This window comes from Siphateles boraxobius, unplaced genomic scaffold, assembly GCF_051911475.1.
Source record: "Siphateles boraxobius isolate OS27281-9 unplaced genomic scaffold, OSU_SipBor_1 130, whole genome shotgun sequence".
Taxonomy (NCBI): domain Eukaryota; kingdom Metazoa; phylum Chordata; class Actinopteri; order Cypriniformes; family Leuciscidae; genus Siphateles; species Siphateles boraxobius.
The window spans coordinates 21,505,165-21,525,279 of NW_027508734.1; the positions used below are offsets into that span (position 1 = coordinate 21,505,165).

At 36.9% G+C, this 20,115-nt stretch overlaps 1 protein-coding gene across 1 annotated transcript; it reads left to right on the forward strand.

Annotated features, from left to right (window-relative positions):
- The first annotated feature begins 554 nt into the window (after window positions 1-554).
- Window positions 555-20,098, forward strand: ctdspl2b (CTD (carboxy-terminal domain, RNA polymerase II, polypeptide A) small phosphatase like 2b). The gene is made up of 13 exons (XM_077228651.1): window positions 555-765; window positions 8,608-8,792; window positions 9,670-9,799; window positions 10,382-10,531; window positions 11,834-12,058; window positions 12,616-12,709; window positions 13,138-13,249; window positions 13,334-13,420; window positions 13,652-13,714; window positions 13,866-13,945; window positions 14,334-14,460; window positions 15,365-15,460; window positions 17,055-20,098. Exons 2-13 carry the CDS (start codon window positions 8,631-8,633, stop codon window positions 17,118-17,120), a joined length of 1,392 nt encoding a protein of 463 aa, XP_077084766.1. The 5' UTR covers window positions 555-765; window positions 8,608-8,630; the 3' UTR covers window positions 17,121-20,098.
- Window positions 20,099-20,115: the final 17 nt, after the last annotated feature.

Below are 20,115 nucleotides of genomic sequence, written 5' to 3' on the forward strand. Positions count from 1 at the left end.
TCGATCGGTTTAGTTGTAACTTTATAGGGAATGCCCTCGTATCATGTGATGGCATCTGAAGTATTATGGAACTAAAATATCTCTTCATTCAAAAATATACAGACAGTCTGCCGAAGTGATTTTGTAACGATATTGCCACGACAACCAGAACGTGCCTTTACTTTTCATCTCATACCCGCGCTCGTTCTAATTTTTGTTTATTTATAAACGTTTTTCTTGTTGATTTGCAATGTATAAGTAAATCCGATGCTTATGCTAGCATACAGCTGGTAGCTTAGTCTGCTACCTTTGGCGTGTTGTAATACACTAATTCATCTGAGAGACATTCCCTTCAGAAAATAATGTATTCTGATATCGCTCCTGATAGCTTTGTTAGTTTGCTTGATAAATGATAACGGAATTGCTCTTTGTTTTTGTTTAAAGCACCTTTTATGCGTGACTATCGAACCTATAGTGTGTGATTGTGTTTTAAATAGACACTGTAAGCTAAACCTGTCGCACTGCGAAGCCTCAATATTGTTTTGATACTCGGAACAACAGAAAGGGGGTGTGGGACGCGCGCCGCAGGACGCATGCTCGCTCCAGTCTTCTCTTCATCCGGGTACCTGCAGTTGACTGTGTGGGTACGGAGGCGGGAAATGGCGTCCAGAGGTGCAGGGAGGACAGAGGTGAACCTCGTCTGAAGAGGCACGCAAACAACAGCAAGTGTCAGCAGCTCTGAAATCGACCGTTTTCCTGCGACTCGATCCCGCGGAGCTTCGTCCAGTAAGTTATTACCCCAGTCTGAATTGCATGTGGTGATAGGGTCCCCCCCATAACACCCCGTCCGTTCGCTCCGGTCGAAAATGTTTCGCTATGGTTCGGCTCGCTCCTGTTTTACCTATACGCACGCACGGACAGGCAGCTGCCGTCTTCGCGAGTCGTTCCCGCGCTTTATCTGTCATTAGAATACTGCCGGTTGTTTTGACTGGCACTAGACTAGAGGCTTCTTCTAGTAATAGCGGGTCACGAGAAACAGGTTTACTACGGAGAGAATGCTTGCATGTGTCCTACATTGAAAATAGACATGCACAGATGTGTCAAGAGCGATTGCTCTATGTAAAAATGCAGTTCACAATTAAGGCTCTTGAGTCGTGTAATCATTGTGTAAACAGTTATTCTTAATGTCTGACTAAACAGGGAAATCGTGAGAAAGTTGCTCGTCTTCCGTAGAGAATCTCTTTAGCGTGTGTTTCCCGCCCACCACGACACTGTTCAGGTTTCCCGTGAATCACTGAACTTCATTTTCGAATTGTCTGTTTAATAGTGATGGGATTTATGGCTCTTTGAGGGGATCCGGATCTTGGCGATCCGTTCCTTACAAAGAGCCGTTCAAAAGAACGGCTCTTTTTAAATATTTAATCAGTTTTAAGAAGCCAGCTTAAGGGCATCTCAGTTTATCCTGGAAATAATCACTGGGAGGAATGATGAGGTGAGATTTGTAGTCAAATAATTTAAACTCAGATATCACACACCAATATCTGAGTTTGAATTTTTCTGAAATATAGATTATTACCTCATTTGTCATGTGTGGACTATATACCATAGGGTTGCACAACATCCCTCTGTTTAGAAAGTGACATCACTATTTTGGATTCACCTTTAGTACAAAGTGTGTGTATGTGTAAAGCTATGTTGACTTATGTTATTCATACAATACCTACTCACAAATAAACATAAAAAACAAAGCCGGCTGCAATGAATTTCTGTGCAAATCAGCTTTTACTACAAACAGTAACACTTCCACACAAGAACATTGTTATCACACAAGAACATTTTGATTTAAAAAAAACGGCTCTTTTGGCTCTTTTTAAATATTTAGTCAGTTTTAAGAAGCCAGCTTGACGGCAGCGCGCACAACTCCGCTCCTACCCAATGACAAAGGCACGTAGGTTTTTTTTTCCATTGGAGTACTCACGTAAAGGATGGGCGCGCATGCACAACTACTATCATCATGCTGTTAGGCAGTAGTACCCCTGCGCTGGGTGCGCCCCTTCCCCTATAACTGAGGAGCTAATTTGTGTGCATCTGTGTGAAACACGCATATTAAAAAAAGAACGACAGAAAGAACGGCTCCCCTCCAGCCGCGACTCGGCTCCCATCGTTCATGTTTATGAGCCGTTCAAAAGAATCGGTTCGTTCACGAACGTCACAACTCTACTGTTTAAGTTCATCGGTTATGGCGGGGAAGCACTTAATGTCTTTTCTTTTCCTCCCTTTTAAAGACTGACTGTAGTTAGTTGACTGTAGGGCAGTGGTTCTCAACCATTATCACTGCAAGGGTTCCCCATTGTCATGTCAATATTTGAAGGCCCCTAACAGAGGATGTTTTTTTCTTCTTCTTCTTGTACTTATAATGAAATTACGACAAAGAAGCTTGTTTCCAAACCTTTATTATTATTATGAGAAATTACGCTGTCACGGTAATAAAATAATTAGACATGATAAATCTCAATATTTTAATGTGTTCTTCCTCTTTATAGGGAAAGAAAGCAAAATACCAACACATGTTTGTTTTTATAATTATTATTCTGCAGAAGTTTAGATGCAGATTTTGTGACTGCAAAAAAATATACTTTTGTAACTCAAACTATTTACTCACTCTGCTAAACTAGCCTGTAACGTGCTAAAGGAAAAATTAGTTAATGCAACAAATTAGAATCTACTGTGATAATTTGAGGTAGTGAATGCAAAGTTGTGTTTGTCAAGGTTGTACCCTGCCGTGAGACAGTTGTCTGAGTGAGAGCTCAGTGGTTTGTGTTACATTCCTATTTTCTTCTTTGTAAAAAGCCAAATTTAGAAATGCAAAATTGATGCTATCTATGCAGCTTTTAAGTTTGTGTTCTTGAAGTTCAGCTGATTTGTAAATATTTTTTGTTAATTGAAATATTGCTGAAAATAACTAAATAATAGATGGGAAAACTTGTTAAGTAATAAAATGACTAAAACTGAAATAAGAATCAATTTCAGCAATATAGATAAATATTTGAAAACTAATTAATCAAATGCACATAACAAAACTACTAAAATTAAAACTGAAATATGAAAATAAACTCTAGTTCAAAATATTAATAAAAACTATTTTAAAAAAACAGACGCAGTGCAAAGCAAAATGTTACGTACTTTTTAAAAATCAGTTTAAGACATGTTTCCCATTGTAAGTTAACTGATCCCTGCTTTGTGGGCCCAGGTTCCCCAGTTGAGAAGAGAAGCACTGCTCAGTTGTCCAGCTGTAATGGGACAAGTTACCAACAAAGTGCAATGGTAGCTATTGTGTAGCATTTTGTGGTGTTCTTTGACATGCCATGCAAATGCATTAAATAACAAATTACACTTTCCGGTTTAATAGTGTATTTATTAATCTATGAAGTTCTAGATTTCTTAGAGAAATAATAGTCATTTTAATATATTTCAGAGTCAAACTGAGCAGACACTGAGTCTTCGCGATCATTTCTTGGAAACATGTCAGTAGCCTTGGATTTGCTGCCAGTGTGTCAATGGGTTTTTTTTGTTTGTTTTTTTGCTTTTTTTGCTTTTTTCCTCTCTCAAACCAACTAGACACTGGTATATGCCATATGGTAATACGATTTCACAATAATGAACATGAAGTGCTTTAACTAATGTTAACTACTGAGACATTATTGTAAAGTGTTACCTATGTTTTATAATTCTTTTGGAATTTAATCTGTTTGAAACATTTGATTACTTTATAATTTTTTTGTGTATAGCTTTATTAGCTATGTTTCTATCACCCTGTTTATATGCGCATTTTGAAGTATCTCATCAGAAACGAGTGATGGAAAGTTGGAAATGCCAAATTTCAGGGGATAAAAACTTAATTTGCAAAAAAGTGAATATTGAATAATGGGAGATGGAAACGAATAAATTGTGACGTAGTGAACAATAAACCCTCGTGGCTAATCAGCTGTTTCCTCATTATGGGAATTCCTGCTCATTTAGGGAACTGGATCAATTGGCTCAGCTCTGTAATAAGAAGCAAAAAAGTAAATAGGCTAATGTAAAACCATCAAATAGTATTACACGTATATTGAACATTTTATCCAAAATAAAACCATTCCAAGCAAATAACACTTAAAATCACACGTTAGTCCCTGCTCGATATGATAGACAAAATAAAAGCAGAATGTAGAATTTTTAAGATAAAACTGTTATTAAAATCCATCCAAATGCTACTTCATTTGCATTTGTTACTCATCTTATTTTCTGACCCGTTATTAAGGATGATCTTTTCACCACACTGCTCGACCACACGCACTTCATTGTTGCCATTGTTGTTTTGTATGGTTTCGCGGGCTATGTGACGTCAGAGCTCGTAACTGGGAGTACATCGATCTAGTACGAGTTCACGGGTGGGAAGTCACTGGTATGACTGCCGTTCTAGTGCATTTTGATGGGTATAAGGTTGGAAAAACACGGGTTACAGGTTGCCTGGAACGCGGCATAATACCACAGTCATCCGCTCGAACAACATGATGGAAACATACCTGGCCAATTTCGAGCTGACGTCACAGTTACGTCACGGCGCTAGCTGGAGGCTAAACAAAGGCAAAACTGCAGGCGGCCAATAGACCAACACTACTTTTGCGTCATCGAAGTGTAACGCCCCTTTTGGGGGGAAAACAAACGGATACGGGGTTACACAGGTGTCCCTTTGAAATGGTCGAAAACTGGATTAATGACTCCACGCAGTGACCAAATATGGACTATTCAGACATCTACCACTATCTCGTGGAATCACCAAAATGTTGCCTATTTTTTTGTCAACACACTCACAGTATGACAAACTAGACGATGAGGCCATGAGGGATGTTCCATTGTGGCGGTTTGTATTTTGATGAAGAAATGATTTTCTTCATCTTCTGAGAATCAAACACCGGTAAATACACTATTATCTCAGACCATGCCTCTGTTCGTTCAAGATAGCTTGTGAAATTATATATTAAAGATGTTAACCAAACCTAAAGTGATGGGAAAAGATGAGATGCCAGGGAAAGATTAGTCTATAATAGGTTTTGTATTTACTTGCATAACTTTTGTGTTGATATAGGCTATACATTTCCTCCCAGCTCTTCATTTCATTCTCCAAAGTTTCTCTGGGGAAATTTTTCGTAGAAATTTTATGACCGAATAAAACTTTCTCGGCCAATTCAAAAGTTGAAGCTTCTTTAAATACCGCTCACGGTCCTCGGTCGGCAAAGAGCGTGTATGTTTGTGCCATTTTTGCTATCAAGAAACTTTGCAGATCTAGAGCGAGTTCTGTTCTCAGAGCGGAATGCGTTTGTTTTCCCCAAAAAAGGGGCATTACCCTTCGATGACGCAAAAGTAGCGTTGGTCTATAAAAAACCAGCACAGATTAAATGTTATTATTAAATGTCATGTTGTGTTGTTGGGTGCAAGAATCAATAAAAAATGAATATGCTGTATCTGGAATTTTTATTTCTAGAAAATATTCACATCATTGACATTACGGTGCAATTTTACTCTTTACATTGTCGTCTTCTTGGCGCTGGCTTGGCAGGACTACGGATCGTACCACACAAGTCTTGTAGATGACCATTCAGCACATAGTTATAGGCATCTAAAGATTTATATGCCCTCAGTTTCTCTTTACGCTCAGTTTCTCTATCGGATAGGTGTAGAAGTCAGGCCACTCAACCGGAGGTAGTCTAGCGTTAACGTTAATCCTGTCAGATCGTCCATCCATTGAGTGAGCGTGTACGGGTCAGCCAATCTGGTTTCGTCCGTTAAAATTAACTTTTGCAAATAACAATCGCGGTCCTGGTCAGTGAGTGACCTTGCACATTTAAGGTAAAATCGGATTTTCTCTAGTGATTGTTTAAAAAAACAAGCTAACAAAACTTGCAAACTAGCGGCCAGAGGGATCGTTCTGTAACCACCTAAGCTCCACCCACAAAAACCGTCACCATGTTTAACAGCTGAAAAGGGGTCTATTCGCATTTGTTGTTTTTTGTGTGTGTTTTTTGTGAACTTTGAAAAGATTCGCTTCATGTTTCGATGGAAACCCAGCTACTGTATTTAAATATTGTTCTTTTTGTTATATAAAAAAAAAAATGTTACAAGATGACCACTTTTTTTGCAACTTATTTCAATATCGTGATAATACCACATACCGTAGGGCTGCACAATATATCATTTTAGCTTAGATTCCGCGATAGACACATCGCAGTATGTGCGATGTAGTATAGGGTTCGTAGTTGATCCATGATCCATACAGGCCAGCTGCTCCCCGATCCATAACGCTTGTGATTCGCGGATTAATTGCAAAGTTTAACCATCATAGAGTGACACTGACAGTTTATCATTTTCTTGTGTTTTTGAGTTTTGTCAGTTTAAACAACAAGTGCAAAAAGACTGGAACTCGTGCACTGTTTTGTGCAGGGAAAATTAAGTAACATTAATCATATTTAATTTAAACAGTAAAGACTATGCAGTGTTATTTACATTTGATTATTCAATATCTGTACCTGACTACAGTTAATTTACCTGAAAAACATAAAGCACTGCCTATGTCATCTATGTCTTTGTTCTATAGTATTTATCTATGCTTGTAATTCATTTATTATTTTCTATGCATATGCACTACACAACAAAATTACCCCAATCATTATAGAATGATTAATTCTTTACAAATTGAGCTATCCAAATTATCAGGTGAAATTGTTTTCATATCGCCATATACAGTACATCACAGAAAAGCAAAATATCGCAATGTCAGTCTTTTCCAAAATCGTGCAGCCCTACCGTGATAAAAGCTTCAGCAATTATTGCAAAATGAAAATGTTATACCGTCACATGCCTAAAACCAATGTAGTGTATATATATATACACATACTTTTTGCTGTCAGAACATGACCTGCAAGTGATTGTGATGGACAAGCCTAGGTCAGAAGGGGTCACAGGAGTAATTGTTGCCATTGTCATATCATATGTATTAAAACTATTTCCTGCTATTAATGGTGTTTAATGTCTACTGATATTAATTAAACCAGGAATTTGGCATTTAAGCAAGATTCATTGAATCTTACTGGGCTGCTGAAGACTGTTGAATCTCATCGTTTCTGTTCTTGTAGAAGAAAGGCCTTAGCTCCTCAGTGTTGTGAGGTAGCTGACTTGGCATGATGTCTGTTCGAGGCAGTGGATGAGTCACCATTTTGGTGGTTAAGGAAAAAGCTGAAATGTATTACTAGCTGTACCCTTTTCTCTCTACTTTTTGCCATTCCTCTCCTGTCTCTTCCATGCTTGCAGTATGTCTCATTGTCATCTCGCTTCTCTGGCTAACACTTCTGCCATTACAGAAGGAGCTCTGTTTGCCTCTCCTAAAAATGTATTTCCTGTGTTTCTTCATTTTAAATTTAATGTGAGTTAGATTTCTTTGTTGTGAGTATTGGGAAGGTACAGTCGGGCTGGCGTAACGCCTGACAGGTCACAAATGCTGGAGCACCTAACAGTTGTTACGCAAGCATGCTTTGTGGAGGGGGACACACGACCATGCACTGTAGTTAATTTCAGGATAATTTTTACCCCCTTGATGTACAGGGTTTCCTTTAAAGAAGAGAGGGACACTTCCTCCACATCAGGAAAATATTAACTTTTTTTCCCTATCCTTTTTTCATCTCTCTTTTTTTCTGACTTGTAAGAAACTGCTGCTCGCTGTTGATCTGCAATATCCTCGTAGTTCTTTTTCTTTTCTAGTGACTTATCCAGATCCAGCAACGAAAAATAAGAGTGAAAAAGATGGTGACGTTTTGCTAACTTTTGCCAAACTTCAAGTAGGCCTTAAAGGTATAGTTCAAGCAAAAAGGAAAATTCTGTCATAATTTACTCACCCTCATGCCATTCCAAACCTGTATGGTAAGTATTATTATTATTTATTTATTTCGATCGATACAATGAAAGTCAACCGGGTCCAGTAGTTTTGTGTATTTATTTATTTTTTGGGATCCTATTGACTTCAATTGTAAGGACAAAAACAGCTGAAACTTTGTTCAAAATATCTTCTCTTATGTTCTACAGAAGAAAGTAAGTCAGGTTTGTAATGACATGAGGCTTAATAAAGAATAACAGAATGTTCATTTTTGGGTGAGCAAAATCGGTTTAATTCAGAGTTTTGCTTAATCTGTAATCTTGTGTTAAAGAATCACACAGATTTGTCTTTTAAATAAAAGTGTGTCCATTCCGAATTCTTCTGTATGTAGGAAATAGTGCGCTTGTAGTTGAGAGTGCTTCGCTATGGAGGTGCTTCAACTGAATGATGAACCATGTTGGAATATATAGTGTCTTTCTTGAATACATCCAGATGTCTGTGGCTAGCGCTCTTTTAAAAACCGAATAAAAAAAGAGCCATAACTCATTCAAAACCTACTAAAAGTGTGATTCATTTACCTGCGTGTGAGAATCAGCGAGCAAAGTTGGACTTCTCAAGGTCGTTGTTAAACGTAGTGATTTCCTCCTGTGTTACTCTCTTTCTCTGTGTACTTACCTTCTGTTTGAGCTTCTCTGTATTGTCTTCTCTCTCTCCCTCTCCAGTCTTACATGTAACTCTAAACAAAATGAGGCTGAGAATGCGCAAGGCTTCTCAGCAGCCAAACCTCGCCCGCAGGCCCTGCCCGGCCCGGACCAAGCGAAAGCACACTGAGATGGAGGAGTGCTCAGGTGAAAGCAAGGGTCTTCTCTCCAGCATCAAGAAGTTCATCCATGGAAGTTCCATCAAGGTGAGCCTCTAGCACCCTCTCCCTGTCATTTATTATGGGTTCATTGAGTGTGGCAGTTCCAGACCTGCTGATCGTGGACCAGAATGTACTATATTGGAATGCAAGCAAGACCTGGTATCATATTCCCTCCAGAAATGCGTGGTGGAATGCCTTTTCTTGTCTGAGGAGCTCAGTCCTGTTCTAATTTTAGCTGTGGTTCCACAGCGCTCACATAATGACAGTAGGTGGGGCTGGCTTTAACAGGCATGCAGCCTGCGGCAGAAGAACCAGGGGTTCACATATTATGTCCAGTAAAGATATTAGGCTCTCTTCTTTGGGTTCTGTATAACTCCCCCATTGTCCACAACAACATTCAAAGACCCCATGTCTTTTACAGCAGTTTGTGATTAATTGGATAATTATTTAAAGCATTTTTTTATTTTTATTCAGTGGTTTTCAACCTTTTTAACTTAAATATAGGGGGCCTTAATAAATTGTTGGACCCCCACCCACCCACACAATATTTCCAGTATTTCGGCTGTTATGAAACGCTGTTTGAATTTACAATTTATGATTCTAGAAGTTTCAAAAACTTTGTTCTTCGATACAAATAAAAGTGTTTGAAGGGTAGGGGGAAAGAAATTATATATATAAAAATATATTGTTTTTTTTCCCCAGCATTTTAATTTAGAGTTTGATTTTAATGTTTATAATAGGGTTTTAATAATCTCTAACCTTAAACATGTAGTGCCTATAGTTTTGATATTTTGTTCCTCTGAAAGTCCTGTTCAAGTGTCCCCCAGCATCCTCAAACAGACTCACTATAGTGTCCCCCTCACAAGACTAAAGTGTTTAAAATCTAGAAACTCATGCTTGTGTGATTGGTGGTGTTTAACAGGTGGAGCAGGACATCCCAGCAAAGAGGAATCGTCTGAGCTGCGAGCTGATCACCTCCACCCCACAGAGGAACAATGACCTGCAAAGGAAAAGCATCTACAGGGCCCGTCGAAGAAGTTCGGTCAATGGTGGTGAGTCACTGTACTTGTGTGCTGCAGTTAAATTTATAAATAATAAACTTATTAAATGTAATTATCATTTCAAATAGCTTAATAAAATTATATCTTTTTTCAAATATTTCAATAAAATAGTAAAAAAGTTCCAACAGATTTTTCGGTGGTATAGTATTGGTACTGACTACTGGAATTTTTATTTGATTTGCTTTTTTTTTTTGACAACCCTGTCACTGTTATCGTTAATACCGGTATATTGTGACACTTCTAAGAACAACATATTTGCATCTGTGTATATTTGTTTGATGTTGGTGGTTCAGTGTAATGCCTTACACTGTCAAAAAAATATAACAAATATTATCATAAATGAGTAGGGCTTTTGGAAGTATCAGACCTGTCTGTGTTCTTGACATGGATTATATGTGACAAGAACATGGTTGCGGACACCTGGCAATGGCATCACTTTCTCTTGTGTATTGTAGTAGTCATCATACAGTAGTTTATTGCCCAAACAACATATGGAGTTAGACATTTAAATAGTCTGCATTTGTAATTTGATTACGCTCACTTTGTGTGAATTTGTTTTGTTTTTTCCTATAGAAACCACTAACCATGACACGAGTAAACCTGTCAAGCCTAATGGGAAGTTGGAGGACCCTGAGGAGGTTGTGAACAGTCCACCCCGCACCACCCTGCTTGGAACCATCTTCTCTCCTGTCTTCAACTTCTTCTCACCAGCAAATAAAAATGGTAAGAAACTCTGAACCGAACACTAAAGATGTGATGCACAAGATATTCTGGACATAATGGACTGAAAATTATTTGAATGATGATAATAAATAGATTCTCCCTCTGGTGACATTACTACATTAACATTTATGCTCCAACAACTATTCATTTTAGAATATTGTTCAAGTGTACATGTGTTTTTCAGTGTTTTTTCTTTTTCTTTAAATAAACTTGACTGATAAAACATTCTTCATTTATCATTCTTGGTAATGATGGCAGATTTCCTAAAGTAAAAGAGGAGTTTGTGTGTTCTCATATGAACTACTGTTCAAAGTTTGGGGTCGGTAATGTTTTTGAAAGAAGTTTCTTACGCTCACCAAGACTGCGTTTATTTAATCAAAAATACAGTAAAATCAGTAATCTTGAGAAATATTATTACAATTTGAAATAACTGTTTCCTATTTTCATATATTTTCATATATTTTTAATTATGTAATTTTCCTGTGATGGTAAAACTGAATTTTCAGAATATATATATTCTGGAACTGGATTCTTTGATAAATAGAAAGTTAATCTGCTGCATTTATTTGAAATAGAAATCTTTTTTTATAAATGTATTTACTGTCACATTTGGTCAAATTAAGGTGTATATTTATGTAAAATAGAAGGATTAATTTCTATAATAAAAAATCTTACTGATCCTGAACGTTTAAATGCTAATGTAGACGGATTAGCAGAATCTGTGGAGTTGCTACTTTGTATTTCTATGATTACAAAAAACCCATATCTATTTACATTTAGCAAAATAGCAGTTCATGCGAGAAAGTTTAGCCTAAAATGTCAATACTGAACTAAAAAACTGCCTGAGGCAAATTGGTTCCCCATCAGGAGGACAACTTGTGTGAAATTAAGGGTGCTTTCACACTGTCACTTTTGGTGCGCACCTGGGTTCGAGCTCTGTTTGTCTGGATGATATGAATGCTGTTTTCCAAACTCGAGTGTGCACCCACGAACCGTACCCGAGTCCGCTTAAAAAGGGCGATCTGGGGTACGGTTCATGTGAACTCCGGTGCAGTTTGCTGCTGATATGAATGCAATGGTACTAAAATGTTTGGTACGTTTTCACAATAGGGTTACCATTAGGATAAATAATGGGCAATATCAAAAGCTTATTTTGGATTCCAGATAATGTTTATTTTGATGATTATGAATTGAAAAAAAAAACACTGTTGCAACCTTATGAAGATTAATAATGCATCGCCTAACCCAGAATATTTTTTCACCCTTCCTTCTCCTTACCTACATCCCATCTTGTCATGTCAGCCTCGGATTCCCCTGGCCAGGCGGTGGAGGCGGAAGAGATTGTGAAGCAACTAGAAATGGAGCAAGTAGAAGAGATGCCCACCAGTACTGCCACATCTAGAGAGCCCCTATGTGTCCCTCTCTATACCAGTGCCATGCCATCTGCCTTTAGACCGCCATCCTCCACTCACACACCTGCAGAGGAGAGTGAAAACACCCCCCACTCTGACCTTCCTCCTCTTACAGGTTTGAAAGACATGACATTGCTTGACTTCTCTATGGGTGAATACTACTTTCAGCCTAAAACACATTATACACTACCAGTCACATTAGGTTTTTTATTTCATAAGAAATGGATTCTTTTATTTAGCAGCGATTACACAATATAATGCAAAAAAAGATTTCTATTTTAAATAAATCCTGTTCATTTGAACTTTTTTTTTGTAATCAAAGAATCCAGAAAAAAAATCGCCTTTTCACAACAATATGAAGCAGCTTCATTTTCAACATATAAGACATAATAAGAAATGTATCTTGAGCATCAAATCAGCATGTTAGACTGATTTCTGATCATATGATGCTGAAGACGAGTAAGGATGCTGAAAATTCAGCTTATGTTTTAAAATATTAAAATAGAAAACATGTGTAACATTTTAAATTGTAATAATTTAGCCCACCAGCCTTGGTATGCATAAGAGACATTTAAAAAACAATTCAAAAATCTTACCGTCCCCAAACTCGTGTATATTTACACAGGCAAGAATATATTAACATTGTGTTTTCTTTGTCCTGTTTTATCTCAGCTCCTGGCTCTCCTGCAACAGTGGGGTATGTGGACACCTCTATTACGGTCCCAGCTGAAGGATCATATGAGGAGGAGTGGGAAGTGTTTGACCCGTGAGATGAACTTTACTGAATGTCTGTGCTTTGTGCTCAGAGCTTCACAATAAGGGTTTTTTTTTTTTTTTGCTGGCCCGGGCAAGCCATTAGTTCAGATTTTTGCTTCCCCTGTTTGTTAGTAATGATTATTCCATTCTATAATGTTACATTGAACAATATTTAATTTATAACAATACAAAACAAACGACAAATGTTTAAATTCACAGGAAGTAAAACGGCAAGTACAAGATAAACAAATGCGAGATTTGGCCCCAGCAGATCCTTATTGTTGAGCCCTCAGACAAGTGGAATGTTTATTAATAATATTACAGTTAAATATTGCTTTTGTTTTAAGGTAATTTGGAAACCCTCTCAGAAAAAAAAATGTCTCATCAGTGTTTGTCTCAAGGCTTTTTCCGTGCAAACATTTATGTTATGTTTTTCAGGTATTTTTTCATCAAACATGTACCTCCGCTAACAGAAGAGCAGCTAACTCGCAAACCCGCACTCCCTCTGAAGACTCGCAGCACTCCTGAGTTCTCCCTGGTGCTTGACCTGGTCAGTCTTTAACACCACAGGGGAATAGCTCCTATTACAAGGGATTAATTTTGGCATAGATCTCATTAATTTTTCTTTATACAGGATGAAACCCTTGTCCATTGTAGCTTGAATGAGCTGGATGATGCAGCACTAACCTTTCCTGTCCTCTTCCAAGATGTCATATATCAGGTAGGTATCCAAGCAGTCTTTGTGTTAATACATTGTTTGTCAGTAACAAACCACTAGAGGGGCCTCTAGAGCCATTATAAGAAACTAACTGGCTGGGAGTTTGTCTCAAGCTATTGTCTTATTTTAAGTGATCTGAAATTTGTAAAATTTTGTAGGGTTTTTTCTTTTCTTTTTGGGGGGCTAAAACCCTGTGTTCTTATGGGCTAAATTCTAATTCACAATTTCTGTTAGGTTTATGTGCGATTGAGGCCATTTTTCAGAGAGTTCCTTGAACGCATGTCTCAGATTTATGAGGTAAGCCTTCGTCCACTTTACTCCACATTACATCTCATCCTTTTTCTCCAAATAAATGATGATATTACATGGAAAAGTTTTACCCTCGCTTGAGTTAACATCTGTTCCTCATAATGGACTGAAGTTGTTCCATTGTTGACTTTTTTTATAGATCATTCTCTTCACTGCCTCTAAGAAAGTTTATGCAGACAAGTTGCTGAACATTCTCGATCCGAGGAAACAGCTGGTGCGGTCTGTGGACTTCTTATTGTTTTACCTTTATTTTAATCATTTTGAAGACTCTTCCTTGACAGTGTTCAAAGTAAAACCAAGTTATCTTTTTGTTTGCTTCTGTTTCTTTTAGAAATTCTGTCAGATTTTGTCATAAGAGTAAATGTAAATTTAGGCAGGGTGTCAGTTTTTGAGTAACCCTGCCTCTGATTAGTCATTGCTGTGCAAAGTTTCTCTGTAGTGTTTGGTTACAATGAGGGATTGCAGTAGATGGAGATCTTTGGTCTCCGGCACATGTAAACTCCACACCATCCTAGGGTGTCAACCCTTTGCTTCAAATGCATTATTTATTCTAGTCCTGGAGATTTATTTCATTCTTCTCTCTGTGTGCGTTTCCAACATGTTCTAGGCACCGATTATTTCGTGAGCACTGTGTTTGTGTGCAAGGAAACTACATTAAGGATCTGAATATCCTCGGACGGGATTTATCCAAGACTATAATTATCGATAACTCGCCACAAGCCTTTGCTTATCAGGTGAGCGGACCAAGGTTGCATAATCATAATTTGCATAAAGTTGCACCATTACTTTCACATGGGGGCAGTTGTGGCCTAATGGTTAGAGAGTTGGTACTTGTAACCCGAACGTCACAGGTTCAAGTCTCAGCACCGGCAGGAAATGTAGGTGGGAGCTGTGAATGAACGTTGCTCTCTTTCATCACAACTGAGGTGCCCTTGAGCAAGGCACCTAACCTCCAATTGCTCCCTGGGTGCCGCAGCAAAAATGGCTGCGGACTGCTCTGGGTGTGTGTTCACGGTGTGTGTGTGTTCACTACTGTGTGTGTGTGTGTGTGTGTTGTGCACTTGTATGGGACACCATACTTGGCTACATGTCACTTTCACTTCACTTCACTTCATGTTTATATCAGTTTATTGTATATTACCCAAGGTTGTAACAAGTACAGAGAAAAAATATTTAAGTTAAATGTGTGAAAATCTTACTCCATTAAAAGAATCAAGCTTAAAACATACTTGAAGGTAAAATTAATTGTATTTTAATTACAATTGAAAAGTACATGTTATATATTAATAGATATATTATATATTAATATATAATATATGAATAGAACAATCACAATTTTAAATAATATAGATTAATCTCCCTTTTTTAATATACTATGTAAGGCTTTAAAATCTCCTCGTTAAGTTTTTATATTCAGCCACAACCCCCTACCCCTCCCAGAATGTAATTAGGATTAGTAATTATGTAGTAATTTAGAAAGTGACAAAGTATTCATTTTCATTGTTACTTTTGTAATAAGTAGAGTGTTCAGGTGTGTGACTGAGCTCATAGTCAACATTACCCAATAAAGAAATACCTTAGTGAGATGAAAGACAATCCTTATAAATAAAACCATCAACCCATGTGTTACACCCACAGCTCTCCAATGGGATCCCTATTGAGAGCTGGTTCATGGACAAGAATGACAACGAACTTCTGAAGCTGGTCCCTTTCTTGGAGAAACTGGTGGAATTGGTATGTTGTAATGTGTTCTTCATCTCTCAGGCCACGTCCACACAAAGCCAGAGCTTTCCCTATTTTAATTCAATTATTGACATTTTAATTATTTATTAATAAACTAGTGTTTTCTGTGACTATGCAGACTCGCCACCTTCGCAGTAGATGAAGGTGCTTATAGAGATAAATGCACACTTCATACGGATTATAAGAGAGTTGTCTGTTTCTTTTCGTTTTGAATTGTTTTGTTTAAAAGTAGACATTTCAAGCTTAGATATATTTCTGAGTTTCTGTTCATTTATGAGACAAGCTCCAGTTCACTTGGGATGCAAGTTATATCGCGCCGGCGCCTCTGTGTCCTAATGACTATTGTCTGCTATATTTGCTTCATATTTATTAAATCCAGGCAATTGGTTGATGAAACATTGATTAAAATTAAGATACAATTTATACAAAAAACGAAATTCACTTTAAAGAAAGGCTTTATATAAAACAAAACTTAATGAAGTGGTCAAAATGATGTGTCTCGATATTGCGCATTTTATGATTAGGCTACTCACGCTGTTCACTTTTCATATAATCAACATATATGAAATGGAAAAAATAACATATTATTTAAACATAAATATGAAACTAACTTTTCTTTAATGGCTACAACATGTAGGCCTACAGTACAGAGAAATTTAATGTCCTAGCGAACGCCGTGTTACCGGTGAGCATGAGGGGCAGAAGTGCGTTTTTTGAATAATAATCAAATAATTCCCAGCGATCGTCGAATATTATTTTTGCTTGAAATGCCTACAAAATCCCTACAAAATACGAAATGTCTTAATTAGACAAAATACAAGCATCATAACATAAGAAAGAAATATAAACAAATAAAGAAATAAAATAAAAATACATTAAAGTAGGCCTAAATAATAAATAAAGAAATAAAAGCGGCTCAGTGGCTTCTGAAGCATGAACTCAAGCAAGTAGTCGCAGTTGTTGTTGCTGTTAGCCTACTGATTTAGTGCGTCTGACTAGTCGACACGTGGGGTGATGACATCATCGTTTCACAAAATATACAGATTGGCCGTACACACGAAGACGCAATGGTGTCGTTTTCAGATTTATCCACCCTGGGACCCGGTTTCAAAAAATAGCGGTTTCAGTCTCCCAAAACGCCGGATCCGTCTGGTCGAAACGCCGATCCGATAAAAAATGTGTACGTATACAGCTAAACGCGTCTCTGTGTGGACAGGGCCTTAGTTTTCGTGACTTTTGCTTCTACGTTTCTCAGTGGTGACATGAAGTATGTTGACTGCATTAACTGAACTGCTTCATTTGCTTTAAATAAATATCCTTTTATAAAGTTATAAATAAATGAAGTTTCTTTTTAATCAGAGGTACTCTGAAAGGCACAAATTTCATAAATATTCGTTATTTTATTAATGTATTTTTGCCAGCCCTAGATGGGGTTTTTTTTTCTTTGTTTTTGTTTTACATTACCAGAAAGTACTATGATACATAAAAATAAGTGATATAAAAAAAAGTGTAAAAATATTTATTTCTTCTTGCTTTTAATCTGTCTTAATACAAATTGTACTTTTTCGTTGTTATTCGTCCACAGAATGAGGATGTGCGGCCACATGTCCGTGAACGGTTTCGGCTGCATGACCTCCTTCCCCCTGACTGAGTGCACATAGTGGAACAGGACAGTAAAAAAGACAACAAATGCAGATAAACATTTTGCATTACAACATCATTGCCATTACTAGTCAAATTAACTTTTTTTTTTATTCCCCCAAATTTTCATTGCTAAGATAACATCAAAAAAAATTTGTCTGAACATTTTGACTCTCTTTTTTGGCACTTTTGCCGTTTGCGCAGTCAGAGAGGTTTGAAGTTTCTCGTGTCGCCTCTTCGGTTGTTTCATCCCGTCCTAAGTGAATGTGTAGCAGTCAGAGGAGAAGATTGTCTTTTGGTGCTCCAATGGGATTGGTTGACACTGTTGGTCTTTTGACCAATTTCATCAGGAATGGCCAGTAAGAAAACAGAATGAAACCCTGTCATAGTAGGGTCTGACAAAAGTTAGATTCTTGTGAATTAATTTTTGTTCATTTTTTAATTTTATTCTAAATTTCATTTTGTCATTAATGATTTCAGTATGCATTCCTCTCCTTCTGTACGTTTTGGTTGGTGTTTACTTCAAATCAATGTTTTCTCAACTCCTGACTTGTTTTGTTTGCCAAAATGTGTTAATTTCTCAGAACTGGTCTGGTTGAAAATTGTTCAGTTCTTGAATTGGGTGTTTTAACAGCACAGTGGAATCGTTCGTTTTTATGTGGTGTGAATGAGAATGGTTTAAACCAGAGTGATGGCTGTTTCATAGAAAAAGAATTGCAGTGACTAAATTCTCCAATTGTTTAAATAAGAAGTTTCCTACCGACGCATCAGAGCTCTGCAGCTTCTTGCTATTGTCTCTCCACAGATATTTATTCACCTTTTAACATTTTACTTCTTAATTAGTAGCACCTCAAAATAGTATTTCAGCTACTGTTTAAAAAAATACTGTTTTGCTTATTGTTTCATATTTAGCCTGTGTATTTTTATATATATTTTAGTTTTTATTATTATTACTGGTGTTCTTTAAAAAGATATTACCTCTGTTATAGTGATAGATTACAAGCAAGTATTTTCATGTTAAAATTTGAAGTGAATGTAGCATTACCCAGATCTAATCTATTCAAACCGAACTGCAAGGGAGAAGATAGGGGGCTGCATCCTGGGAGAGCCCTGTTTATAGCACCAGCATAACAACAGCCAGTCTCATCGCTGTGGTTTAAACCTTACTGCCCGACGTTCTGGCTTTTCTTTATACTGAGATTCTGTGGGGGGGGGGGGGGGCTATGTCAAGAAGTATTGTGTGATGCAAGCTAGATGAATGAGTGTGCATCGCTGTCTGAGGAGAAAGGGATATTTATTCTGTGAAATGTTTTTTTTTCTTCCTCTCGATCCTTCTCATATTGCCTTTTTAATTCCACTGTTATAGGCGATACTTAAAATTGAGTAATACAGAGTAAGAGTTGAAACTACAGTAGTGCCATTCAGGGTTAGTGAAGCAGGGCCCGGCTAGTTGCTTTTCCTTATCTTTTTCTGCTCTGTAAATGGTTTTGTTTTGACAAAATGAACAAGTTCATTTTCTACTCATGCCAGTGGTGCCATTTATGCTGTTTGTTTTTAGTGTGCTGTTTTCAGATAAATTGGTCATTTTTAGTAATGGACAATCACTGAATGCATCATTTGTTTAAATTGGATTGTCACCCTGTCATAGTAGGGTTTTTCAGAAAATATAATTTTCATACCTTTAAAAAAATATTTGAGGCCTTTTAGTTGACTAAAAAAAAACACATATTGTATGCAGTAAAGAAATGATCATGTAGTGTTTTTTTTATTCATTTTAAAATTATAAAACTATAAAAATGATTTGCAAGGTGTTCATGCTTTAACTCTAAATTTCCTTTGGTACTTCCCAATTGAAGGAGAGAGGATGAAAAATAGGAGTGAAAAAGTGTGATCCCAAGGATCCTGCTCTACTGACAGTTTTTTTGACAGAGTCCACAAGCCACAAACACAGTATTTTTCTCATAGCAAAGATTGATTTGATAATGGTTACACATACTTTTTGAAAATGGTTAAACATAGTGTTACATAGTAAGTAGCATTTTTTTAGTGTCAACTATTCCTTCTCCCTACATTGATGCAAAATAGTTGAATGATGCTAATAGTCCAGAATGATAGCTTAGATGTTGGGAGGCGGGTTGCATCTACTGTTAGGCCCTGGCACTTTCTTACAAAGACAAAGAAAATTATTTTGTATGATTGTCGAAAAGCAGTCGTGAATTAAGTGTAACATGATGCAGAAGTTTGTTTCATATGTACAACCAGTTCATTGTAATGTTCATTAATTTTGTACAAAGCATATTGTGCATATTGCAGCTTCATGAAAAAAAAAAGTTAAAGGAAAATCTTTTTGTATTTTTGATTATTTGTAATTCGAAAGGCATGTCATATCTATTTTTCAAAATGAATTAATTTTCAAATGTATTAATGCAGATCTAACTTGTCATCAGGATGTTGTTGTTTTTTTTTTCTTTCGTTTTTTTCTCTGTCATTCTGTATCTTTATATGTAGTTGGCACAATCACTGAACATTCTCCGCATGTAAAAAGCCTGTTATGTGAGAGTTGGGAGTTTAATCGAGGCATTTTTTTTTCTTTCTTTTTTTGCAGATGAATGTTTCAGGTTTGTTTTTTCATACTCTTCATCTTCAAAAACCATATGGCTTGCGATTGTCCTTGAGCTGCATTGGAAAAACACTCTTGGTCTAAATGTCATTTCCTGAAAAGTGTTATTTAAGATTGTTCATATAATGGAAATTAAGTCTTTGGAAAATTGCATGCTCTTTTATTTTAATGTTAGCTTATGTCAAAACAACATGTTAGATACTTATGAATGGATGGTTGTATTTCATGTCTTTTTCTGCTACTTCATTTTACCATCAAATGGTGTGTAATATCAAGGAGATTTTATGATTATGACTTGTATAAGTTTTGTGTGACTCTTGTCAACATAAATGGCATCTTATTGATGCAATTTGATGCAACCTCACAAATGAGAAATGAAAGCCTT